The sequence below is a fragment of the Athene cunicularia genome, assembly GCF_003259725.1.
Source record: "Athene cunicularia isolate RWA chromosome 1 unlocalized genomic scaffold, athCun1 chr1_part2, whole genome shotgun sequence".
In the NCBI taxonomy this organism is placed as follows: Eukaryota; Metazoa; Chordata; class Aves; order Strigiformes; family Strigidae; genus Athene; species Athene cunicularia.
The window spans coordinates 11,848,677-11,875,687 of record NW_020799092.1 but is presented as its reverse complement, the minus strand read 5'-3'; the positions used below and the strand labels follow the sequence as shown (position 1 = coordinate 11,875,687).

At 41.0% G+C, this 27,011-nt stretch overlaps 1 protein-coding gene across 20 annotated transcripts in view; it reads left to right on the top strand.

The window, feature by feature from the left end:
- Window positions 1–27,011, top strand: part of CACNA1C (calcium voltage-gated channel subunit alpha1 C) — a 444,106-nt gene that overhangs the window by 328,874 nt on the left and 88,221 nt on the right. For 19 of the 20 annotated variants that reach the window (XM_026841170.1, XM_026841183.1, XM_026841181.1 and 16 more), the window contains 11 exons: window positions 646–672; window positions 2,673–2,833; window positions 3,630–3,855; window positions 10,088–10,295; window positions 11,124–11,244; window positions 13,185–13,299; window positions 14,391–14,511; window positions 14,639–14,708; window positions 21,098–21,230; window positions 22,938–23,067; window positions 26,909–26,968. In XM_026841170.1, the coding sequence (XP_026696971.1) occupies window positions 646–672; window positions 2,673–2,833; window positions 3,630–3,855; window positions 10,088–10,295; window positions 11,124–11,244; window positions 13,185–13,299; window positions 14,391–14,511; window positions 14,639–14,708; window positions 21,098–21,230; window positions 22,938–23,067; window positions 26,909–26,968 (1,372 nt within the window). The remainder of the gene's footprint in view (window positions 1–645; window positions 673–2,672; window positions 2,834–3,629; window positions 3,856–10,087; window positions 10,296–11,123; window positions 11,245–13,184; window positions 13,300–14,390; window positions 14,512–14,638; window positions 14,709–21,097; window positions 21,231–22,937; window positions 23,068–26,908; window positions 26,969–27,011) is intronic. The other variant, XM_026841172.1, reaches the window with a different exon arrangement.

The following is a 27,011-nucleotide window of genomic DNA, read 5'->3' as shown; positions in this document are numbered from 1 at the left end:
ATTTTCAGGAACGCTTAATTCCCAAAATTTAATTGATAGTAACAGAATCTCTTATTCTTCATACCCTTTTAAATTCAAACCATTTACATAGATAACAGATAGTGTTAGAATCTAACTTTGAAAATATCCACCTTGCACTGTTTTTCCTTCAATTGCTGGAAAAAAAGAAAGCATTATTTTCCCCGTGGTTTCATAATATGCTTATGTATCCTGAAGTGACAGGTGATGTGTGAAAGCAACAAGTCTGTCTGTATAAAGTCATACATATTTTAATATAAGAAAAAAACCTAGTGACTAAAAAAGAGTCATAGTTGAAAAATAAATTTGGTAGCAGATGTAGAGTGCCCCTAGTATTAGGCCAACCTTTTACCCATGAGAAAAGATAGTTTACTGATGTTTCTAGGTGGTAGAATTCCATCATGGTATGACTCCTGCTTCATGACTCCCACCGAAAACCAAAGATTTGTATATCAGGGAATTCTAGCCATGCCCAATGCCTACGTTGACTTACATGGGATTCAAGAGGAAAACAGCATCCATTAAAAAATTTAACTGAAATTAACTTTATTTGTATTGCTATTTTCATAAAAACCTGGAAGGTGTGGGACACCTTCAGAGATTTTAATGGCAATTCTTATCTTTCAGGCATCGGATCTCAAAATCAAAGTTTAGGTAAGTAAAACTGACTTTTGCTTTTCCTCCTGTCCACTGGTTTTTCTCCTTACTTTGTGCAGTGGTTTACTCCTGCATCTGTGGGAGACCATGGTGTTTCTAGGAGATATTGCCAAACTTGCCAGATTTTAATCACTCAACCACCAAAAATCAAGATCCTTTTTTCTTAGTTTCATACTGAAGGCACAGTGACTACTGACAGTATTTTCTTCAGAAGTACCTATCTGATTGCTACCTACATACCTCAAACCATAAAATATAAAAGCAGAAGAAAAAAAAGTTCAACTACATAATTATACTACATCCATCAATGTCAACCCTGTCAGCTCAAGGTTCTCTTTCCTGCACTTTGTTGTACTACTCCGCTTTGGTTGATTGTAAATCTTTCAGCTGATGAGGCTTGCATTTATTTGTGAAAATCTCCCTTTTACCATGGGATGTGTGGAGTTTTTCTGGTGGTATTTGTTCTCTTGACTTGAAGCTTTTGCAAAAGTGAAGCAGTCCCCAGGTGGTCATCTGTGAGTTTCCATTGGAAAGGCTGACTGAGCTCATGTAGCTTGGTTGTTGAGGTCCCAGTCTGTTTCTACCCCTTCAGTAGGGCCCGGCTACATCCATAAGACTGAATTCAAAGCCAATTTTATTTTAAAAATAAAGTAATTTTCAAAATAACCAGAACAAGTGAGCAATTCTGTCCTTCAGCTTACCAAAATAATGAACAGTAATGTGAATTTAGGAATGCACATATGCATACATACTGCCTGTATGCATCTCTCTGCAAAGCTTTGCATATGTGATCACATTCCTACAATTCATGGATTTGCTTTTATATATGTGTAAGCACAAAAAAAAGACTTGTATCATCACATGGCCATGTGCATACACGTTTGTGCCTGGATACACAAAGTGTGAGGGATTGCTGATGATTTAATGGCAACATGAATGTTTAAATGTTGCACCCATTTTGAAATTTGAGATCATTTCTTGTCTCAATTCCACTGCAAAACACACAACCCTTATTATAAGTTTGCAGTGTTCACATTGCCTGGCTTTAGTTCATATGGATGCTGAACCCTGACCTCAAGCGTGGCTATAGTTTATCACTGGAAATAATACATAAAAGAAGACTAGCCAAGAAAAGTTCTCCCCCTGTAATGTTGTGTACGTGTGTGTCTCCTTAGAGACACACTCACACATGCATACACACATGTATATGTATAATATCTATATAAAACTATTAGATTTATTATACAGTGGCAAGTGTTGCCTGGAAACTGGTTGCTATGCAAGTTAAATTCTGAAGAGTAGGAGGTGTGTAATTAGCTTTAAATATCTTCTGTGGTTAGTAATTACCCTCAGAAATCAGTGACACAAGGGGATGTGTTCATGGAAGGAAAACTTTAAAAGGTCTGTTGATTAGCAAATGGTATCCTTAGTTCCAGGCTTGAAGGTGAGATGCTGAGGTCCCCTAAGGTTTTATTTTCTGTTCAGTGTTAGCCCTCATATTGGGCTCACTACTGAACATTGCTGAATGTTGAAAATATTCCATGGGTTTTATTTGGCCTTACCTCTCCAAGGACTTAATCCAAAGGTCCATGGTATATAGTGGGTATCTTTTCATTGACTATCCCGAGGCTGGGGAAGGTCCCATTGCAGGCCACAAGAATGAAATACAAGAAGAATAATTGTTTTTGTGGAAACTGGCTAAAAAACTCTTATGGTAGCTGTGATGGATTTCTTAATCAGATTAAGACATTGCTTGAAGAGGTGTATTCCCCTCTAAATGTTGTAAATTGGTTTAGGATTAACTTTATTCCTATAGCTAAAGGAAGAATGATCACAACTGACAATTCAGATGAGAATGAGAGAACGTTTCTCAGGATGAACCTTATTCTCTACTACTCTCGAACAATAAATCAACACTAGAGTCTCTCTTGACAGAGATTTGCAATAGCCCAAAGATCCCTATCTGAAAAGAACTTTTCCTTTTACAATTTTTCAAGTCGCTACTGGCGCCGATGGAATCGATTCTGCAGAAGAAAGTGCCGCGCTGCTGTCAAGTCCAATGTTTTCTACTGGTTGGTGATCTTCCTTGTGTTTCTCAACACCCTTACCATTGCTTCTGAACACTACAACCAGCCAGACTGGCTGACAGAGGTCCAAGGTGAGCAGAGGCAGATGGTTCCATTTACTGTGGTCAGTGTCAAAAAAGGCGGCTGAGCGAGGAGGTGATGCATTAGACCACACAATGTAAAATGGTCATACACAGCTCCAAACTGTCTGTGGAGGATCTTAAATAATACAACAAAATATCTGCGTACAATGGGAGAAGTTTTAGGAAAAACATAAGTTCCTCATTTCCAGCCAAATCAGTGTTCCACCGAGTGTAGGTAACATCAAGAGCTTATGTTAAATATATATTTGCAGCAACTGGATTTCCAATTTATGAGTAGCTACCGGGAGCCACAGGTTCTACAAGGTTTTCCCTGAAATGGCATTTATGATAAATTCTAGATACCAGGGAGGTGAGGAAGAGTGATTTGTAAAGTTCTTCTGTCGGCAGAACAGTTGAATCCTCACTGGAGGTGAGAGCAGCTGAAAGGCTTAATTAAGCAACAGTAGGTAGCACAGCAGCTCTTCTATTCCCACTCTCATCTGCAGATGACAAGTGTGATGGGAGGTTGTGCACAGGAAAGCATGTCCCTGCCATGGAGGTTGTGTAATACATTGCAGCTGTATGTACAATACATAAGAATTGCTGTAAGCATCTTGTAAAACTCTTCTGTGAATGAGATGCTCATGCTTTTTAAGTTTATTCTTTGACTTAAGTTTATATGAAGTTAACCTTTCAGACTCATCTCAGAAATGGTTTCTTATAGGTGAGGACCAATGCTTAGCTGTGATGATCTTTTGACTTAATCTGTTTTGACATTAATCTGTTTCTGTTTGTTTTTCATGAGACACTGCCAATAAGGTGCTGCTAGCTCTTTTCACGGCAGAGATGCTGCTGAAGATGTACAGCCTTGGTCTCCAGGCCTATTTTGTGTCCCTCTTCAACCGCTTTGACTGTTTCATTGTGTGTGGAGGAATTCTGGAAACAATTCTGGTTGAGACAAAGATCATGTCACCACTGGGCATTTCGGTGTTGAGATGTGTTCGACTCCTAAGGATATTTAAAATCACAAGGTACTTTTGTGCTTCTTTGGGAATGAAGGAGGGCTACTGCTCAATGCACAACATATATAGGTACAAGTCACATCCCTTTTTTTCTCACTTTTTCTACCACTACTTTGGTAGTGAGAGGACTAAATTAACAGTCCTCATCTTCTGAAGTCAGTGGCAGGATGGGGAGGGCTGTACAGGCTGGATATCCCTGATCTGAGAGGTAAGGATGGGTGAGGAATTGAAATTCTGGGGTTTCAACCCCAAGCTCCAAATTCAGGTTGACATAAGGGTGATTCCCACAGCCCTTCACCAAGGGGTGATGAGTTTGCCTTTAGGCTTCCTTCCAGGGTGGTGCCTGCCTGGTAGGGAGAGCCATTAGGTAAATGAGCCCCAGGTGTCCCACATGAAGTAAGCAAAGGTCAGGTGTCCCACTTGGGGATAAAAGCTGGGACCCCTTGCAGGAAGGAGCAGTGTCTGTCTGTGGGGTGGATGCACTTTGCAGAGTTCCCTGTTGGGGAAGGACCTCCTGTCTCCCTGGGACTGGGCTCCAGTCAGGTCTGGCTTTTGTAAATGTGGGCTGTGTAGAGATTCAGTATGTGGCTTCCTTGGTCTCATGTATTTGGCTTGATTACTCAGTTGTCTCCTGTCCCTTCTATGGGAAGCTGCATCTCACCATTTGTTCCACCCATTGTTGGTCATGGGGTGTCGTTGTTGAGGTCAGGGGGATTGATGTCAATTACATATAATCTGACTGACTTGTTTGTACCCCCAGCACTCACCCACATACTGACCCTTTTGTATCAAATACAATTTGGTTATTGGTTCATCTTTATGCTGGCTGTGTCCTTTATGCTAGGCCTGATAATTGGCAAAACAGGAGTCTGGCACAGGGAACTGGAGACACTTGCTACCATGCAGATTGTTGAACTGAAATCTGGAGGGATACCTTGAGCTGAGCTTGTGCTCTTATGGTTCCCTTCAAAAGACAAAGTGAAAACAAAACAACAAATAGCCTTGTGATCTTTTCTGGTGCTTTATGACAGAGAGGAGCCTGAAAGACTGCTTTGAGCCAAAACAGCATTTGGTTGAGGTGCCCATGCCAGCTCCAGTAGACTCAAATGTGGCCTGAGTGAGAGACTAGGTCAACACCGGTAGCTATAGACAAAGGATGTTGCCAGGCCTTCTCCTTCAGAGAAGTCCAGCATGAAGCAGCAGCTTTATGAAGAAACAAGACTTTTCAAGATCCCCTCTTTTTCCTTTTCTTTCTTTCTCCACTCCCTCTCCATAACGGTACAGTGTTGCCTATTAAACAGTCACTGATTCCTGCAGTCAGGTGCCTCCAGAACACCAGCTTGGTTTGGCAGGAGTTTTTCAGTTTGAGGAGAGGTTGTTAAGATCAGCTCCCAACTTACCCAGATGGGAGCTCTTGGAGCAAATCTATCCAAGTGCTCACCTGAAGCAGCACAGGATCTGCCTTTTCCCATGTGGGCATAAAAAGCTTGACTGAGGCAGTGAAAGAGTATGTTTTCTGCAAGCTCAGCTATGAAAAAATCACTAGAATTGCTATAAACTCCCCCAAAGGAAATTTCTGACAAATTTGAGATAAAAAACACAGTGCGTGAGAAAAACAAGACCAAAACTGGAAGACAGTCAAGATGGCAGAGCTGTAAAGCAGAAAGAACAACAGACTTGGACTTTTGCATCATACAAGATTTACCCTTAAAGCTTCTGAGCCTCAACTTTCTGGCAGGGTGGATAGTTTTCAGGGTCAGATGGCAGATACAGAAAATCAGTTTATAGTCTCAGCGAGAGAGGCCAAGGAAAGCCTACAACTATTAAAAAGGAAAAAAGGTGGTCTGTTTAAACTTGTAATCATAGAGAGGGAAGAATGTTCCAGCTAACAGGAGTTTCCAGTAAGAAAGGCATCTTTGCCCTTTCAGAAATAGTGAGGATCTCTGGTCTGGCGACTGTTTTTCCTGGATCTTTGGGTTTGAAAGCTATCATCACTGAGTCCCAGGCCTGGTTTCTGAGGAAACCAGTAGCTGTTTCAGGCATTGAGTAATCAGATACACCCAGGGCAACATACCAATAGCTATAAAAGCATAAGCTTCTACATAGCATCCTGGAGAGGTCATTGTTTTTTCAAGACATTTCTCCACTCCTACATAGTATATATAATATAGCAGAGAGAATTCTCTAATAGAAGGGCAAATGCTGAGAGAATATCATTAATACTTGAGGAAGTTTGGGCTATTGAAGTACTCAAATATTCCTAAAGTTTCTGGCAGAGATGTAATGTTGGAATCAACCAGAAGTAGGACTAGTTATATTTACCTTCGTTCTTCAACAGAACTAAAATACAGTTTTGCATAGAAACAAATGTTACCTGGAATACATCTCCTGCAATTTGTACATGGCTTTATATGTAAAGCACAGAGCTGAGGAATAACTCATTATGAATAATGTATTAATCAGATTTTGCCTTCTTTCCTGTTCCTAAAATATTGACAAGTAGGTTGCAGTAGTATTGGATTTATTCATGGTTTTTAATTATTCATAATTTTCTTCATAATTTTTCCTCTCTGTAAGTGAAGTTCACCCTCATGTGGAAGGCCCTAGCAGAAGCCTCCAAAGCAATATTTTAGGCCCACTCCTGTCTTACTGCAGGAGAAAATATTCTGGGATTAAAGCAAAACTTTTACCTCTGATGTTCTCCAGTAAAATACAGATTTTTCCATTATTCACTCAGCTCTAAATACAATGATGATTTATTGATGACATTATCAGTAGTGCAATACACTACCTGAGTGTGATGATAATACAGAAAGAAACAATCCTAGAAAGCTGGGAAGGGTAGGAGAGATGATAGTGTAATGTTTTATGTCATATATTCATGAACAGTGACATAGGGACATACAGTTGAGATGGAAATAGTGATAATCAAGGGTATTAAAAAACACAAAGCAGGAAAATTACTCTGAGTGTATATGAGTAGGTAGCCTAATCTTTATATATTTGTATGGATTTTCCATGGTAAAAACCAAGCACAAACAAATTCTGGGTGCATCAAGATGATACACTTCTAAGAAAAATACAAATACAGCTCCCTAATATAATAGAAACAAATAAAGAAACCATCAGATGAACAATGCATCATTTTAGAAACCACATTTAGAATTTCAAGAGCAAACATTTCTTCCAAAATTATAAATATTCTTCAGAATCATTTAGCTTTGTACATTAGACAAGCAGACAATATCATCTGTTTGCTTTATTCTCCCTAATTTTTATAAGGCTGTGCAGAAATATCTCCCTTTGCTATGAGAAGACAAATTTTCTCTTCATTAATGGTCCTTTACTGCTTTATAAATTGCTATATTTAATACTTTATACTTACAAAATAAATTTATTTGCAACAGCATACTGAAATTTGATATTTTATGCCTAATCCTGCCACTAGATATGTCACTGTTAACTGTAGGGAGGAGAGACGGGACACCTTTTTGTACCTGCTTTCCAAATGGTTTCATATTGAATGAACAGTGTGGGAAGCTTTCCTACAATGAGACTGCCAGCTGTTGCTACTGTTTTAAGCTCGGAATCTGTGATTGCCATTATCATAAAGACACAGTGCAAGGCAGTGGAGAGGAGAGGGAAGAGGATAAAAGAACATATTAAGTTGAAATCCAGTTCTGCAATTGATTTTTGTATGAGATGTTGGACAAACCATTTAACTTTGCATCATTCTTCTATTTTGAAACAGGGATCATAACCACGTCCTACTCACTGGTTTTTTTTTTCAGTGCCTCATTCACTGGCATCCTCAAGGGTCTGAGGTCTGCAAGTGGGAGATATAACCACATTCATTTCCCTATAAGTCTGAGGCAGCAGCAGTGCTTTCTCTTGTACCTCCCATTATAGGTTGCATGGTCCAAAACCTCTGATTCCATCCAGCTGTGCCATGAAATTTATTGTAACTGTTTTTAGTTTGCAGTATATTAACCAAAGAGGATGAAGCAGTGAGAGACTTTTTCTTTGCCTGGACTTCAACTGTTCCTGACTTAAAAGCCTTGTGTTTCATTGTGTAACCCCAGATCTCACTTTAAGGGGGTGTTCATGTTACTTCTGCAACCACCTAATGTGACAGATGGTAACCTCAGGTCAGGCTTCTAGAACACTAAGATAAGACAATTGTTATTTTCGCATCCTAGTCAAGAAGTCAAGCATTTCTTATCCTCTCCTTTTTCCTTTTCTCTCCACCCCCTACCCCCCACCATTGGCTTGTTTACTTTGTAATGGTGCTGTATTTCTAGCTAGCACTCTGTACACAGATAAACGAGCACTAATCTTATCACCAGGTCATCTCAGTTAATTGCTTTAAGTTTGAGAGGTACATAAACTGAATCTCAGATATTGAGCCATTTGTAAGAAACACAGAGCTGATAAAAGTCTGTTCAGTTGCACTCTGAGATAGCAAGATGTTTAAGCTTGAAGTGAGTCACTGAGATTATTCAGATGTGTAACAGCTTTCCTGTATGCCTCTTAAGGGCACTGCTAGAAAGACCTAGAAAATGTGTGTCCTGGCTGACATTGGAGGACTTGGAGAGATATTTTGGATACCATCAGTTTCTGTTTAAAGGATGCTGAAGTCGGTTGAGTTTCATCAGAAATTAATTTTTCCCTTTGCCTGTGTCACTTTCCCTTTCTCCTAAAGTGTCAAAGTATGTGAGCTATAAGCATAAATGCAAATACAGTGAGCTGTTACATTGCACATTCAGTGTGGATATTTGGTGGCACTAAGCCCACAGCTTCCACACCCTTACCTTTGCTCTGAAATTTTTGTTTCTCATTTCTTTAATTGCAGTTAAACCTTAAAGTATTCTAGTTTTTTTCTGAAGTGCTGAAGCTGGGCTGGTGGGAAAACATCAGAGCTCTCTTCGAACCAGTTGCTGAACTTCAGAGGGCATGGCAATGTCCCTCTGCAGATCAGATTGTTAACCTTCACAAAGTGACTGGGCTGCTCAAGAATTTCTGTCTTCCATGGGACAAGAGCATGGTGGTAGGCCGCAAGGAGATGGTGGTAGAAGGAAGACTTAGAGATCACAGGCAAACATTACTGGCTTGCTGACCTGTGAAAACTGATGAAGCTTGCTAGTAATGTGCATTCAGAATAAGGTGACTGGAAGATGACAGCTTCAGCCCAGTCTGAAAGCTCTGTCAAACTCAAGACTGCATAAAAGACATTATGTCCAGCTAAGCAGTAGAGTAAGAGTGGTTGAGCAGATGCAAGACAGAAGTGGAAGTCGCTTCATAGGTGATGTGGTGAATTCTTTAACCATTTCTTCTAAAGCCTTTTTCCAACACATTGCTACCCTGCAGGCTGGCAAAGAATGCAAGTAGACTGACATGCTGCAGCAGAGCATGCTACTGGCATCTCTTTGAACCTTAAAGTGGGTCCACAAGGGCAAAAGATCCTTTCTCTGCATCATACATAGCCTGATCTGGGCACAAGCCTGAATGCACTGAGGGACAGGTCTTAGCCATGCTCTCTCATGAATGAAGCCCTTCCAGAATGTTCTGCACCATGTTTGAGGAAGTATAGATTTGATACCCAGAAAGGCAGTGATGGTATGGCCTTTCAAGAGCAAAGGAAACTCTGGACTTTATGGAGGTAGATCTGGAGTCTCCTTTAGGGTTCGTGTAAAAAGGCCTTTAGTATCTTTCTCAGTCCCAGAAAGCTTAGCAGCCTCTATCTGTGAGTGAGCTCAGCACATACTCACACACCAGATTTTGGACAAGTTTGTATTTGCATCCAAAGTGTCTCCTCATCTGCTCTTGTTAGTTATTGCAGGTGGTTCTCTGGAGTGAGGTATTCTGGCTGCCATAACATCTGTGAGTGTTGTAATGAGATCTGTTAGAATGTAACACACTGAAGCAGCAAGGACTAATCACCATATATTGATATAAGATTTGCAGAGCCTTAGATGGAGAGTGCTGCAATAATCTTCTGGGTGTGTGTGGGGGGGGTGGGGGGTGGAGGGAATTGTGTATGTACACGTGTGGTAGTAAAATTACTCATTAGCTGCAGTAGGTCTCATTATCTTAGGGAAGTACATCAATGATTCACTGCTTAACAGGTTGTTTGGAAATGCCTGGCTATATGCATAAGGCAGCCTGAACCAATATCCTCTGCAGTCCATGAGCACCTGTCTTGGATCGAAGGAATTTTAACTGCCTCTATTTTCTCTCCTAGATACTGGAACTCCCTGAGTAACCTTGTGGCTTCACTTCTGAATTCAGTCCGCTCCATTGCCTCCCTGTTGCTCCTTCTCTTCCTCTTCATTATCATCTTCTCACTCCTGGGGATGCAGCTCTTTGGGGGCAAGTTTAACTTCGATGAGATGCAGACCAGGAGGAGTACATTTGACAACTTCCCTCAGTCCCTCCTCACTGTGTTTCAGGTAAGGGCAAAAGTGGTCCCAACGGGTCCAACACATTGTGTTTACATGAGGTAAGACAGAGAGCAGGTCCCGCAGCCTTCCCTACAGACTGACAGTCCCCAAGACTGGATATCAGACTAACAGCTCCAGGAGCAAGATGACGCTGTGCTGCCAGCACAAGGGTATTCCCTCCCAAAGTGGAAAACCAAAGCTAAACCCCTGTGTGTGGCAAGGCCACCAGATCTTAGCAGGATAGGACAAGAGAATGGTCGTTGCCACATCCCAGGGCAGCACCTGCATGCCAGAGCCCAACCCTGCAGTTGTCCTCCTGCCTCCTGCAGTACTGGGGAACAAATACCAACTCACAGCACCAGAGAACTAATCAAATGGCCTTTAAGCAACTGCAGTTTTAGGAATTATTGACCAAGAGCATCAGGATCATGATTTCACATGCAAGGTGAAGGACAGTGGCAGGGAGGGCTGTGCTGAGGACTGTTTTCAGTGCTATAGGTTGTGCAGCCTGTCTGAAACAAGAGACATGTGGGAGACAAATGCCTGGGAGAGGCAGGGAGACTGAGTTGTCTAGGAGTGCTGTTTGGCTTCAGCTGTCATTTTCAAGGGGACACCTGGTGGTTTCTTACACTGTGAGCACAGGCCCTCTTTGCATTCTTCTTGTTCTGTTTTGGTTTGGTTTTTTTTTCCTTTTCGAGATGGACACAGCTAGAGTCTCCAACCATCCTGGGGGAGGGGGTATCTCTAGGATAGTAGGTATCTTTGTGTTAATGGGGTTTTCAAATTATCTGTGTGGTCTAACACTCTATCCCTTATTGGTGGGACTGTGTCATTTAGATCCTGACTGGGGAGGACTGGAATTCGGTGATGTATGATGGGATCATGGCTTATGGCGGCCCCTCTTTTCCAGGAATGTTGGTCTGTATTTACTTCATCATCCTCTTCATCTGTGGAAATTGTATCCTTTGATGCTACTCTTTTCTCCAAGTGGGGCTGAATTTAAAGTCACCCTTTACTATTTTGTTATGTCAGAAAATAATGAATTTCATACCTTACATTTTTACCTTTTCCCTGGGTCTGAATTTTGGCTTTGCACTGCCAAAAGTTAAACAAGTTTGTTTAATTTTAGCTAGTGCTAGGACATATAAATATTTCTACGAGCCGGCTACATGCCAATTCTGCATGCAGGCTTTTATTTAGTGTCTTTACAATTTTAGTGTTTTTATTTTTCATTCCTCTTAATTATCTCATAGTTGGTTTTTTTTCCTGTCTTCTCCAGAAACTAATCTCTGTGTGCATCTACTGTACTTACTGCATATTTCTTTTTTTAATTGCCTTTTCGGTAAGATATTCCAAGTGCTTTCATCCCAGCCTTATGTGGAATAAAAATATGTATAATCTACAATATGCCATATACAAATGCTGTAATAGGAGTAACATGTTTGACATAATTGATTTATGTGAGATCATATATTAATTCATGTCTAAACTAACAGGAATCATGTTCCATTTCAGTTACTGCAATCTGTGTGTTCTTTAAACAGAAAATCGTGTGTTCTGTTATCTTCCAGCCTGCACTGGTGTTAAATAACTTCAGTTCTCTCTGGCTTCAAGGTGAAGTGAGGGCACTGTACATATCCCAGGAGGTACAAACCACATTGCATGATCAGGCTGTGAGTGTCTTTTCACAGGAATGTGCATTTGCATATAACACAGTGCTATGGTTCTGTTCCATATTTCAGTTTGCTCCAAATTTGTTCATGTTTAGTTTCTGCTTCCCTAATAAATGTCAGAGGTGACGTTTCTTTCTGTACTGATTCTTCTGTAAAGCCATCTTGTAGTGTCAGCCTAGCTCTTCTGGCCTTTCCTTGTAATTCACATCTCTCAAACCCTCTTATTTGACATTTCGTTGACCTGCATGCCCTCTCTTCAAAGTCAAATGGTGCAATTCCACTTATCTGAAGGTCGAGGTAGGTAGTCTGCCTGACAACTTAAAAAAACCTGTAATTTGGATCTCCTTGTGAACTGCAGAGGAAATTGTGAGCCAGCTCTACGTGCTGGCTGACTTTGGAACCATTAGATCTTGGAGCCCAAGGAGGCAAGTGGCTGTATTTCCAGACTAAGCCTTGAACTGGGGTTTACTTAAAAGCTATCATGGTGTGATAAGACCCGTTCTCAAGAAATTTGTAAGAGAAGCTGATGTTCAGGTTTGTAACACAAGATCTGAATGTTGCCAAGACATGAAAACAGTTGTGCTTGCTTGCCCTTCAGCTACATGGGCACAACTGGCCATGCACGGACTCTCCACTAGAAGATGGCAGAGTTGTCAGCTCAACCCTACAATGCCCAGACTAAATTAATTTCTTTTTGGTTGCCTCAGAAATGCTAATGAGAGTGCTATGCTTGCTGTCCATAAAATTCACTCATGTCTGTGGGAATACCTGTAATGAGGTTGTTCAACTGAAGTACATAGGCCAAAACTGGAAAGTCCAGGTGCCCTATGGTATGAGGCTCTTGAATATGAATGGTTTGATAAAAGTGACCTAAGCTGACAAAGATTCAAAGTGTTCAGGACTCCCCTTATCTTCTGGGATTTGTTGCACAAAACAAGACTTTTGGAAAATCAGAAGCTAAAATATAAGTCTGGACTTAAATGTTTTCTATCAGTCATTCTGTTGTGAAATTTTGGAAACCCCACAAATAGTGTTAGCCATTTGGATGGAAAGTGTAGGTTGTGCGTGCCAGATGTGCACATCCTGAACATTTGTGTGAAATGGAAGTTTGGAAAATCTGAGAGATCTGATGACAGGTTGCTAAAAATTTTCAATTAAGAAACCTTTGGTATAATGTTTTTCTGCAGTTTTCAAAGCCCATTTTCCTTAAGTAGCACACAAACAGATATCCTCCTAAATGTATTTTTGGCCATTGCTGTGGACAACCTTGCTGATGCTGAGAGTTTAACATCTGCACAGAAAGAGGAGGAAGAGGAAAAAGAAAGAAAAAAGCTAGCTAGGTAAATCCATTTGCATACACCTATCTACAGTCGTATGCATGCATTCCTGTGAGTATAACTACACACACTCTCTACACACATGTATGCATGTAAACATGTAAGTATGTGTAATACATATAACTTCTCTGTGGGTGTGTATAGATTATATATATGTGATTAATGTAATTATATATGGAATTATGTATATAGAAATTTTTATGTAAAAGAATTCAAACTAAAGGACAGGAAGGTGTCATGAGCTGGGAGTCCCCACAGTTGAAGTGATGTGAGCAAAGGAAGTCTGAGTGACTGATGAGCTTTCAGGGCATCAGCAGAGAATGAGTGTGAAATGGTGTCAATGTTACAATCTCATCTGAACCTCCCTATTACCTTCTGATTGCTTTGGATCACAGGGCGTATTCTCAGACTGTCATTTCCACCACAAGATTCAGCAACTTCCTTCTCTTTTGATGCCACATGCTGTTCCTCTCCTGCTAGTTCTTTTAGTGTTTCTGCAGACTTTTAGAAGGTACCAGCTGGATGTAGAGCTCCTCTTGTCATTCCCAGCTGCCAACAGCAGGGAAGCCTTACCTTACTGGTTACTTGTATTCACTGTCTTCCAGGCTGCTTGGGGGGGATCTCCTGTGCAGATCTTTCTGTTCGTCCTGCATGCTAGTCAGCAGTTTTCCCTGGCTCTGGGAGTGCAGTGAGAGGCAAAACTTCGTAGGCAACCTAGTGGAAATCGACAAGATACGGATTGAAAATGGTTCATACCTTTCTCATTGGGTCAACAAAGATATCCCTACTGACAGACTAGAATACACCTGTGCACAAACACACAGGCAGATACTTCCCCCACATGTGCATGCACACTCACACACAAACACATGCCATTGAGAAAGCTGTAAAATAAAAAGGATGCTGTACAGAACTAGAGGAGAGTCTCTGCAGATGAGGACAAGGTGGAGCCACTGATATGTAAGCTGGACTCAGAATGCAAGTGCCAGTCAGCTGATTGTCTCATGATGTGTGCTGTACTACATGAAGTTCCTGAAAGGGAAACAGCTTTTCACCTTTGTAACTCTTTGCTTTTTGTCTTCTGAAATTGTTAGGACTGCTAGTCCCGAAAAGAAACAGGAGATAGAAAAAACAGCTGTGGAGGAGGAGACAAAGGAGGAGAAAATCGAGCTGAAATCAATCACCGCTGATGGAGAATCCCCGCCTGCTACCAAGGTAAAATCTGCTGCCAGCAGGCACTCTCTGTGCAGTGATGGCATGAACAGCTTGGGTTTCTGAGGGAATGAAAACCCTCTGCCTCATCTGATAAAGGCTTTGCTGTTTCTCCTTCCATTTCTGTCAGATCAATGTGGATGATTATCAGCCCAATGAAAACGAAGAAAAGAGCCCATATCCCACAACAGAAGCGCCAGGTATATATCTTCTTCCTTTTATCCCTGATTCAACAAAGAGAAGCTCCAGTTGCTAATGCACATAAAGCCAAGTTGTGGTAGCAGGTATGCTGAACATGTTATGCTTTCATGACAGGACAGGATGATGTGCTTGACTGTGTTTGCACAGGTGTGGACTTGGTCCTTTGCAATCCCTGTACTGCAAATTAGTCATGTTTGATCTGGTTCTCTGTAAAGCTCAGAGCTTTGCATAGAACCAAATCAAATCATGTACCAATCTTTGTATATGAAAATGTACATACCACTTTGTTTTCAGTCTATTTTTTCAGTACTCAGTGGTCAGGGTAAACTCACAACAGGTACTCATGAAAGACAAAGTGCTGAAAGCCTTTTTGCACTGTTTTCCTAATCAAAAAAGCCAGTATGACTTATTAACATAATTCCAAAGGTATAAGATCTCAGCCTAGAACCAGAAAAAAAAAAAACTAACAAACAAACTAGAGCGTTAGTTAGTCTAGTTTTCAAGTCAGTCAGACCTAATTAACTTCATCCTCAGGTGCTGAAGAAATCTCAGAACTTCAAGCAGTTTTTTTCCAAGAGATCCTGAATTGGAGGTGGGGTTGTAGCATAAGAATCATAAGTCAGTTCAATTTCCATTCTTGGAAAAGTGCTGGAACAAATGATTAAACAAAGTATATGACTGCAAGATGAGGAGATGACTAGCAGCCAACATAGATTTGCCAGTAACAAATCATGTCAAACCACCCTTATTTTCTTCTAAAAGGGGCTGACAAGACTTTTAGACAGGAGAAAATAAGTAGATGTCATATTCATTAGCTTTGCTAAGGCTTCTGGATGTCTCTTGTAACATTCTTATGTCAGCAGAAAAACATGGTCTAGATGACTGGCAGAGAAATTGGTCAGACTATTTACATGGAGAGTAGTGGTGGCCCAAGTGAGGTTCTACAACCCAGGGGCCTGTCCTGAGTTCAGTTCAGTTAATTGTTAATGACCTGAATGATGGAAGAGGAAGTATGCTTATTACATTTGCAGATGACATGAAGCTAGGGAGGACAGGAAGCATGCTGGAAGGGCAGCATTAGAATTCAAAGAGCTCTTGAGGAACTGGATAAATAGGCTAAATAAAATCGAAAGTGCTAGGCTTTATATGTAGACAGGAATAAACAACTCACAAATAAAGGATCTAGGTGACAGCTAGTTAGGTGACAGTTGTTGAGAAAATAATTTGAATCTTGTAATCACAAACTCAACAGGTATCAACAACATTTTGCTGTCTTTCAAAAAACAAGCAAGTAGTGAGATTTATAAACAGTGAAAACGTGACCCTTTAGTCCAGTTATGGGTTTCTTCTAATTGGCCAGTGAAAGCTAAACGGAGCAAAGCAATTGTTTTATTTTGTTGACCATTGATAAGATCTCAGCTGGGGTATCATATCTCATTTTTGGCTGCTCTGCTTAGGAGAAGTGAGGCTGAGTTGAAAGGAGTGTAGAAGAGCATGGTGAAGACAATGCTAGTAGATTGAAAGAACTGTGGTCGTTTGAGCCAGGAAAGGTAGGAGAAACATCTTTAAATGCATAAAAGTCTGTTACAGGTAGGAAGGGAATTATCTCAATTATGAAGAAGTGACAGATTTAAGATTCCCTCCAGGGGGGAATTTTTTAATGGTGAAGCTAGAAAAGATCATCAAGATGGTTGTGGGAGCCCAGCATCACTGGATGTTGCTAAGAACAGGTCAGAAAAATATCTGCTAGAAAAAGTTTAGATATAATAATTAGTTGATCCTCACTTAGCAGAGTCATGAACCAGAGGGCCTTTTATGATCCTTTTCCTGCTCTGCTCTTCTGCATTTCTATGATTGTGTAACAGGCTGTAATAGGTAATAAAACACATTCCCTTCTATTCCATGATTCCTAATAAATGTCTGATAATAGGTTCATTTGATAGGGTAAAGAAAGACACAATAGTTCGTTTTGAATAGATAGACAAGGGTTTCAGAGAAGCAAAAAGGAAAACTGTTGATTGTATTTGATTTTCATTATAAAAATCTCTGCATTTGCTATACTTTTATTCATCCATATTTATAGCACATCTATCAGGAATTGTGTGGTTCTGACACCATGCAATACTGTTTTAACACTGCCTGGGGCATATCACTCTGGCTTTAATTTTCCCAGCACCTCTATAAGCACAGGCACTTAGTGGACACACATGTTCAGTTGCTAAGGGATTTGTGGGAGTCTTTAGCCAGAAGCACAAATTAAAACAGGTTGATACAGTTCTGTTTCTCAGCTGGCTTGGATTTGCAGACTGTTACATTTTTTTCAAGTGAAGGTACGGTCACCTGTATATCAAATTTAAGCCTACGGATAATAGAATAATAGAATTGTGTTTTAGTTACATTCTGTGAATAGCTTAGAAATAATTCAGCATGTGAACTATAGGACAAAACCTGCATCTATAATTTGTGTTATGGTTATTTTATCTGCAGCTGTGCATAGGATTGGAGTGCAGAAAATTAAGTAAAAACACTTCTAACTCCTGCATTGTGGTGCCAATCCCTGGCTTGGCATACTTGTGAACAGAATCTAAAATTTGAATGGGTGGTCAGGTATTCTCCCATCTCCTATTAGAAATGCAAATGGACAGCATCTTGGTTATTTGTCATTGTGTGATGCCATTTCTAAACAAGCCTATTCCCTGAATTGTTTATCAGTTCTTTGTGAAGAGTGAAGTTGATCGCTAACAGCTCACAAAATTACCTGACCACTTCTTTCAGAGTTCATGGAAGTCAACCGTAAGGCTCAGATGCAGTAATTTTGTAAATCCCTTGTTAGATCAGATTTACCTTAGTCATCTATTCCATTTTGCTGTATAAATCACAGAAACTCCAAGGCCCTCTCAGACCTGATATGGCATGTCATATCTGCCTTGTGTAGTCAGTCGTGGGGAACAAAGCTCCAAGGCTTTCCCCAGCTTTAGCAAACAAGAATTTCTCAATCCCCACATGTACTCCTGTCCAGTTCCCTTGTGGCTATCTGACCAGTCCAGAATCCTGATGATTGCAGATTAGTCCAACTGTGGTACAGGAGATGCTGTACAGCCATATACAGCCCATCGTGGAACACACCTTTTCTTGCCACTTGCATGTGGATCTACTTCAGCTGTGCTTTGAGTGAAGCATTGCTTCTTAGATGCAATCAGCTCGTTCTACCTATTTTCTGTTTATGATTTAAGCCATTAATGCCTGTGACCTTTCCATGCCTGTGTACCATTCCATCCTCTGAAAACACCCTTCACCCTAACCCAGTGTTTAGAAACAATTTGAAATGGTCACTTCATTTGTTCTCCATTTATTCTTTCAACCTACCTCACTCAGTGTCCTATTTGTTTCTGCTGCCTCAACTAGTTTTCTCAATAACCTCTTCTGACTTCATTTGCTACACAGTGTTCCCCTTATCCCCCAGAATACTCTGTGTACTTGTGGCTCATCAGATCACTTATCCACTTTGTTGGAAGGAGAGACTAGTTCTTCCAGAGATTTGTGTACACTAGGATTATTATGATGAGATCTTTATTATAGTAAGACAGGGAGCTAATCTTGCAGTCTAGTACAGAAACAGAAAGAATTCAGAACGTCAAATGGAGTAAAATCTTGGGATTATTCATGGGAGCTTGAAGCAAAGCGAGAGTTCTTATCTTTGTACACTAAAAAAAATTCTTCATCATTGAATTTCTCACTGATGCTGCACTGTAGCCTGTGTGTGTTTATGGCTTAACAACCAGAGGACAGCACCATTCTAATGAATCATAATTCAAGGTGAGAGTCCCAGATTTTAATTTCCTTGAACTTTAGGATAGTTCAAACCTAGATCTGAACTTGGCAGTTCTGAGTTATTATTTGCTATGATTTTGTGGCAAATGTGACTAGAAGGGTCACTTTTTAAAAACAATTATACCTTAGGTATAGAAAACAAAGAACAAGTGTTGGAATGCAGCTGATGTTCTGCCCAGTCCATCTGTGAACACCATGTTGACCTTTGCTTCTGCGAATGCTGGCAACTGTGCAACGTACTGTTTCTATATGCAGATAGGTGACTTAGGTAGTGACCTGAGCTGAGTCTGCGGTCATGTTATTCCTTGTGTATTTGGGCCTGTTTCCCTTCTTCTGTGTCCTAGAGTCTACTTTAAATGAAAAATATTTAGGACATTATTCTTTCTCTATGGCTGAAGAACTGAACATGCTTTCCAGTCTGATGGTATGTGGTTGCTGGAATAATTAATAAATTTCTTGCTGCATGGCAGACACAAGAAAGAGAGGAACAATGTTCCTTACAGACTTCATTGGGCTGACCTTTCTGCTGAGTCCGCTTACTTGAGATGTTGTTCCATGCCCATTTAATAGTGGTTTTTTAAGATTCCTCCAAGTAAAAGAAAAAGAATGATCTAATAGTGAAGACACAGAACAGGGACTCAGAATACTAGTCTTTTTAAGTAAGAGTTTCAGATATCCTATGTGATCATGGGCCTTAGTATTCTGGACTGTTAAAAAAAAAAAATTGTTTACCTCACTCAAGTAAGCCCACTCTGAAACCTGTAGATAAAAGGTGCAAGTGCAAAGTGTTGTAATATTATGTAAATATAAACATTAACACCAATTTCACAAGTACTATGCAGAAAAGTACTTCTGAAAGAATGTTTCTTTAACTAATAAAGCCTGTAGAAAGAGTATTATAGAGTATATTACAACCTAATAAGCTGTTAAAAAATAGACCAGCTTAAAAAGTACAAACTCTGTGTACCAGCTCAAACATTTGTGCAAAAAATCAGTCAAGTGAATTTGAGCTGTACTTTTGCTACTGGAAGTGTAAAGAAAGAATCCTATTTGCATGTAATAATGGCATGCACTGAAAAGGCCACTACTCTCTTGTCTCTGACATCTAGATTAGGATCTATGCTGATTCATCTGTTCTTTCTGATGTGTACACTACCCGATCAAGTACAGTGCCTGACCCTAAAGGAACAGGCTCTTCCTGGAATTTATCTCACTTTATGGACTCAAGATAAACCTTTTAACTAGAGCTTCCTCCATTGCATTGTCTGGAAGATGAATCAGTTGCATCTAAACTGTCAGGCTCCTTTCTTAAAATATATTTTCTTTTGCTGATTGAGAGGGTTGGGACTTTAAAATAATAAAATCCTATGATGTCACTTACAAAACAGCATCTGACTTCAGCAGGTACAAGTCCTCAAAAGTGGAAGGTTCTCTTTCACATACCACCTGGACCCCATTTCTGCATTGTTTTCATTGAGTAGGCTCACTGATCAGCACAGTGCCTAGACATCTGCTCCAGAGGCATCAGTTTCAAGAGTCTCAGCCTTGTCTCACCTTTCAATCTTCCCCCCACTGAATTATGAAAGGGGACAATTTTAAGAATTTCTGATTGGTGTAAATCAAAGTGTCTATGCTCCATGTTCACTATGTGGCATACATGCTCTCATCCAGACACAATCCCAGATGTGGCAGTGGCTCCATGGAGAGTCTTCTAAAGAGGAGAAAACCAGATCTTGATAAACTGGAGGAATGGTCTGAAGAAAAGAAGATGCAGTTCAATAAAGATGAGTTCGAAGTCCCACTCTTGGGAATAGTCAGCAGCACAAATACAGAGGGGGAGTGACAGTCTAAGAAATAATAATTTGTGCTTTGTGCAAATCAGAAACTGCTGGCAAATTAATGCCAGAGTGTAATGAAAATAAGTGCCCATGAAAGCCATTTAAACAGGAAGATAGTATTATAAAATGTAAGAAGTAACCCAGCTCTCCTCTGCACGAGTAAAACCTCAGCCTGCAGGTTAATCCTGCAGATAATCTGGAGGAAAGTAGCAAGAATGATCAGAAACCTAGGGAACACAGCCCCTCAGGAATGACTGTTGTTTTACCCTAGGAACCAGAAATCCTTGCAGTGGCATAATAATGGTCCTGAAGTATATAAGTAAAAACCTTCTGCAAGAGGAAAGGAATTCTCTGTTTTGTTTGTTTATGGAAAATAAGAAAATAGATAATGGATTTAGACTAGAGCAAGAAAGATTCAAGTCAGTCATTAGAAGGAAGCTTTTTTAGCAAAAGGGACAGTGAAACATCTGTGGAGACCGTTGTGAGGATTATGGGTTTACCAGCATTAATGGCCTTAGAGAGACTAGATCAGTGTCTGCCAGGGGAAGCACTGAGCAGCAGATGCTGTCTTGGAGAAAGAAAATGAACAAGTGAACAAGCTTTCATCATCCTATTTCAATGATTCTTAGATTTTTAGCTCCAGTTGTGACAGAGACAAATGCCCTTGCACTCCAGAATGGGTTGTATTTTGCATTAAAAAACAAAAATGCTTCTTGCAGCAGAGGAAGATGAAGAAGAACCTGAGATGCCTGTCGGCCCTCGGCCTCGACCAATGTCTGAGCTACACCTCAAGGAAAAGGCTGTGCCCATGCCTGATGCCAGTGCTTTTTTCATCTTCAGTCCTAACAACAGGTATTTAAGAGACTGCTTAGCTGGAACAAGGAGGCAAAAAGCAGGTACCCCTTTCATTCTGGGTCCCAAAGGTCATGTGGTGCCGAGCTCCCTTCCATCAGTTCATATCAGAGACCTCCTTTGCCCACTCTACTTTAAAGGCCCTGGCATGAAATCCTCATAAAAGCACAACTGTAGGAAGCCCCATGACAATATTCAGTGGGAGTTCATGGCACCTTCAAGGCTGAATGAAGACATAAATCATAAAAGGTTTGGAAATAAGGGACTTAGAGGCAAGTCAGTAATTAGAATTCCCCAACATATTCAAACTGTAAGCAAGCCATCATGCAATCAGTCAAGCATGAGGTAGGAGCTTCCTGTCCTAATGGCTGATCAAAATCCACTCCCAGTAGGGATTTCATGTGTCTCTGCTCATTCCTACATGTCAAGAATAAGCATAGAAGAAAAGTGAGTGAGGAGGAGGATGAGAGTCCATAGCACTGAAGGGAAGAGGAGGAGAATAATTCTTCTCTTACACTCTTCCCTTGGGCTTCTGCAGTGTGGCTTCATGTTGTCCCACCTATCTTTCCAACACAGATGGGCGAGTCCAGTACTCTGAATGGAGGAATGAGCTATGACACAGGGGAATATATCTTTCCAAGGGTGCAGAAATGAGCTGCCCAGTGGTCTGTGCAGTACCATGTATCCCAACATCTCCCTTGGGGACTTGACCTCCAAACACAGCCCCAGAATAAGGCAGGGTGCTAGAAGCACAGCTGAATTCAGAGCCACTCTTTTCACAGCAAGCCTTGTGTCATTCCTCCTTGGGTATGTGCAAAAGGGGGGACTGATGATGATTGGGACTCATGGACTCTAATGCCAGCTTTGCCACCCACCCACTCTCGTTTGTTGAAGAAGTAAATTAACCTCTACAATCATCTGTAAAATTGCTATAATAGGGGCTTGGAGGCTTAAGAGCCAAAAGTAGATCTAAATAGATTAATGAAGCGCCTATAGAATTACGCATAGGACTGTTAAAAGTTTTAACTCTTCATATCCTGATACCAATGTATGGAAGGTGCTGTAATGGTCTCCAGTAAGCATGCTGCTCTCTGATGGGTGACTGCTACTTCTTTACCTACTAGTTTCCCACAAGAGCACCAAGCACTTCATATTGGGCTAATGTCTGGCAGATACCCTGCATGGCACGATGTCCGCCCAGAAGCCCTTTCCAAATGCCAGTCTGCCTTATATCCATTTGGCCAGGTCCGTGTCCTATTAGCAAGGTAAATCCCCCACAGCTCCTGCTCAGTGACACTCCAGCCCCAGCTCAGAAAGACAGTGGCCACCCTGAAGCCTGTTTATGCTGCTTTCCCCCTAATGAATGGGGAATGGTTCTGTGAATGAAAGCAGGGGATATAATTTTGGGTTGACAGGTTTCAGACCACATCTAAATCACAAAAGGCCCTGTCAGGAGGGCGTGACTATTCTCCATTCAAACACACCGAGCAAGCATGGGTCCTGCAGGCAGTCAAGCACTCGGTGTGCATGACATGGAGAGCCAAGGCTGCCCAGCACCACTAGGCACGGATGCCACTGCCACTGGGGCAGAGGGAAGCAACTCACGATCCTCCAGGACCAGTCCTGCTGGCAAAAAAGAAAGGGGGAATGTTTCCCATGTCCTCCAGTTCTCTGGGAGATAAAGTTGTGCCTCTCTTTCTCTTGCAGGTTCCGTGTCCACTGCCATCGAATCGTTAATGATAACATTTTCACCAACCTGATCCTATTTTTCATCTTGCTCAGCAGCATCTCCCTGGCAGCCGAGGACCCTGTCCGACACCTCTCCTTTAGGAACCAAGTATGCTTCCCATCCGCCTTCCCTCACTGTGTATTTAAAGTGTGGTACAAGCAGATCGTGAGTTGAAGCCAGGAAAGATTCAGAAAAGACTGCATCAGAGGCTTTGGGAGTGACTCTCTTCCCTGATTTGTGCCTTTTGTAGGCTGCGTGTGAAATCATTGAGTTTTGCAGGGAACATGAGTCAGTGCAGAATTTGGCCTCTACTTCATTTCAGAAGCATGTGTAGGGGAAGGAAGGACAGGAAGATGAAGCAAAATTAATTGTTCCCTGGGATTAAGGCATTAGAAAGGGACTGTAGAAACATTGATTGGGATACAGCTAACTCTAATTTGGGGGGTTTTCAGGGTCCCTTTGGAATGTTTGCTCTCCTGACATATCCTTTCTTTTGAACTAGAAAGCCCAGAGCCTGATTTTCACTTTATTCATGCTGGTGTAAATCAGGAGTAACATTGCTGAGTTTGATGCAGTCACTCTGGGGGAAATTTGTCTCATCAAGGTTAGAATCAGACTATTTGAACACAAGCTGCAAAGCTATCATTAAATTTGAGATAATCTTCAGAAAATATGCAGTGCTCTTCTCCTCACCAGCCTGGGGGACGGAGAGACAGGCATTTAGCATGGAGATATATTCTCAGCTTCATTTCTGACCATTCTTGTTAGTGTTTTGAAACATTCAGTGCTCCCTTAACTTTACCAGTGGTTGTTTCCATTAATCTGGGGTCACTGCAAAAATCAGAAGTCAGCAGTCATATGTGAGACTTCTGATCTCTGCTGTCTGCAGTGGCATTTTGGTGCCTTTATGCTGCAAGAGCTTTCTAGGCCTAGAGAGCGGGACAATATTTTATGTTGTTTGATAATAAAACCTTAATTTCAGACTCACTGTTCTACATCCCTGAAATATCCTGGCCTGAGCATGCATTTAAACACATATGTGCATGCAGAGAAGGTGTTAATGGAGGTTTATTCCTGAGCTTATTTTAGAGCTGCTTTGGATTTTGTCCTGAGGGAGGGTACTAAATAATACAGTCAAACTTGTGCCACCAGTGACCCACTCATGCACAGCTGAGTGTGCCCACCATGTAGGGATAAATGTATGTCAATATGTATTAGTGCTGCAGCATGATGTCAGCTGGCATATGGGCTTCTGACATGCCACAGAAAGCTGCCACAGAATCTGTAGCAGAGATTTAAGTGAGAAAAAAAGTAGTCAAAGCTGATTGTCGTGGATAAAAGAGCTGAAAGTTTGGAGCAAAGTGTTGTCTTGTGTATTTGAAGCCATTGATGTTGCATGAAAATCTGTGTTTAATTTTTCCAGGTACAGATGTTTAAAATGTCTCATACAAGGGGACACTGACAAGATGTTTGGGTTGCAGATGTGGTCTGCCTTTCCACTTTGACAGTAGAACAGTAAGATTGTGTCCTGCCCTGTTCCCACACAGAGGCCTGTGAGGGAAAGCAAGCAAACAAGCTCAAAGTCACCTAACTCCCTCTGCCTTCACTCTGGGACAACATAATTAGGCATTAACCTGTGCATAAGAACTCATGCAGACTAGTGCTGCTGTTGACACAAACTGTCCCAGAGCAGGCAGACAGGAACAGAGAACCCAGCAAGGGCTAGTGAAAGGCTTGGACACTGCTTCTATCCTGGGGTGGGCTAGTGGCTGCATCTTTCTTGTGTAACACAGGGCTCAGACAGCAAGTGTTTGGAAGTGCCTCCCCAGTCTGATCAGCCTTTAAAGCTCAAGCAAGTCCTAAGACTTTGTGTGCTCACAATATTCTCCTATTTGCACCTTGGAAAGGTGCTCATTCATTTTAATATATTCCAAAGTAAATTAATATTTAGATATTAATAAATATGCCTGCTGATAAATGGTACTGCCTGCATGGGTGGAGCAGCGATCATTTTCATTAGGCATGATCTGTAAGGGACATCTTTACTAGTTGCTTTGGGGCCAAGTTCTAGCTGCTTTGCAGTGCTCTGGTGATGTAAAGCAGCTGCAGGTACAGCTTAATCATTCACTTTAATCAAGTTTACAGCTGCTTTATGTTGGTGGAGTCATGCAAAGCAGCCTGAGATTACCTATGAATCTGGCCCATTGATTATAAAATTATTGATATAATAACCAAATGTCAGGACTTACAAGGCAGAAAGGCAAGGGGACATTTTCACTTATAATATGTGTAAATTAATACAGGGTGCGATTGAGATCTGCCTATCCTTGAAATGGGCCTTTTAAAATTCTCTAAGTTACAAAACTTGATAGAGCCCAAGACAGCCTTGAAGAAGTGAGAACAACTGGGGGTCAAAAATTGAGCAGTGACCTGAGGAATTTCAAGTTACACAGTAGTAGTAAGTGATACATCCCCTCATTTGACATTTTGTGTCTGCAAATTAGTCCAGATTCAGATCACGCTTAAATAGCGCAATCTAAAATAACCCTGTAATTTGCAGTAGCTACCCCACTTCCCATGGCATACCAAGCTGTAAGAATCTAGCCACTTATAAATCTGAGTTAGAGTACGGGCACTGAGATACAATAAACACCTGTGGGATGGGAAAAGGCAGCTTACTGCTGTATGTTTATTAGTGTTTTAGTAGTAATAGTTCAAATTTCACAAATGATCAGTTTTCTACAGCTTCCATATATTGGCCTTCTGGTTTAGAACTTGGTTATAGTAAAACAACAGTAATCCAAGGGCATGATACTTTAGAGTTTCACCATTTGTAGTGTGGATAACACTGAAATGGCTTGGGGTATTGGAATACATTGGAAACAAAGAGTTTAATTCTGATCCCATTAGTCAATGGGAAAGTTCCCATTTGCATTTGTGGGTTGTCAATTGATTGGCAGTGAAAGATGTTTCTGTCCTTGGTGCTGTTACTCTGAAAATCACTTTACACTTCCAGACTTGCTGTTGCCTTCTGTGACACCCTAGGGCCACTTCTTATGGTCTGCTATGCATGCCACCAGTATCCCCATCACCAGGTCTAAGTTCATGGGAATGATGAGTGTTTCAGCTTGCCTGTTATCCAGGATGCCAATAGAAAGATGCAAGATCTAAGTTAGGCATGTTTAGCACACGACCAAATTATTGTTTCAATACAAGAGCTGGGATTCTGTTCAATTGGCAGAGGCTTTGTTATTCATGCTAATACAGGGCAAATCAGGATAGAAGGGAAAAAAATAGCTGGAGCATGAATTTGTGGTTTGCTTTTCTTCTTTATGAGAGTCACAGAACAAGCCTGAATGGAAGTTAATAAGAAGGAATCTCATGTTTTCCACTGAGAGACCAGGCATCCTTGTAGTCTCAGTTTGGGAGTCTATTTGGGAAAACCCTTGAATCATATGTTCCTTATCAGATCTAAAAAACCAAAAAAATAATAAAAAAAAAATCCTACAACAACCACCAAAAAGTTATTTTGCCTCTAGATTGTGACTCAGATTTCATGTAATGCAGTTTTTGTACACTGTGCCAGGACCTTCACTGCATTCAACAGGACGTCGCTATAAAACCATTTCCTATATAGTCCTCCTTGTTCCCTTGTTAAAAGGCGTATGTATTTGATTTTGAACCGTGATTTCCCATTCAAGTGATCAGTCACTGATCTACCCTTCCCACTCCTATTCCCTTTTGTTTTTACAGATTCTCTTTTATTTTGATATAGTTTTTACTGTCATTTTCACCATTGAAATTGCTCTGAAGGTAAAGTGCCCATCTTCTCTGCCATTACTTGTTCACAATCTTACTAGTTTTCTGCCACTATCTGTTGCTAACACACATGCCTATTTGTTCCTGGGTCACGCTCAGTACCACTAACCCGATTGTGCTTATTTTTCAGATCCTAGGCAATGCAGACTATGTCTTCACTAGTATCTTTACATTAGAAATTATTCTTAAGGTAACCAATCTAAGCAATCCTCCCTCCCTCCCTCCCTCCCTCC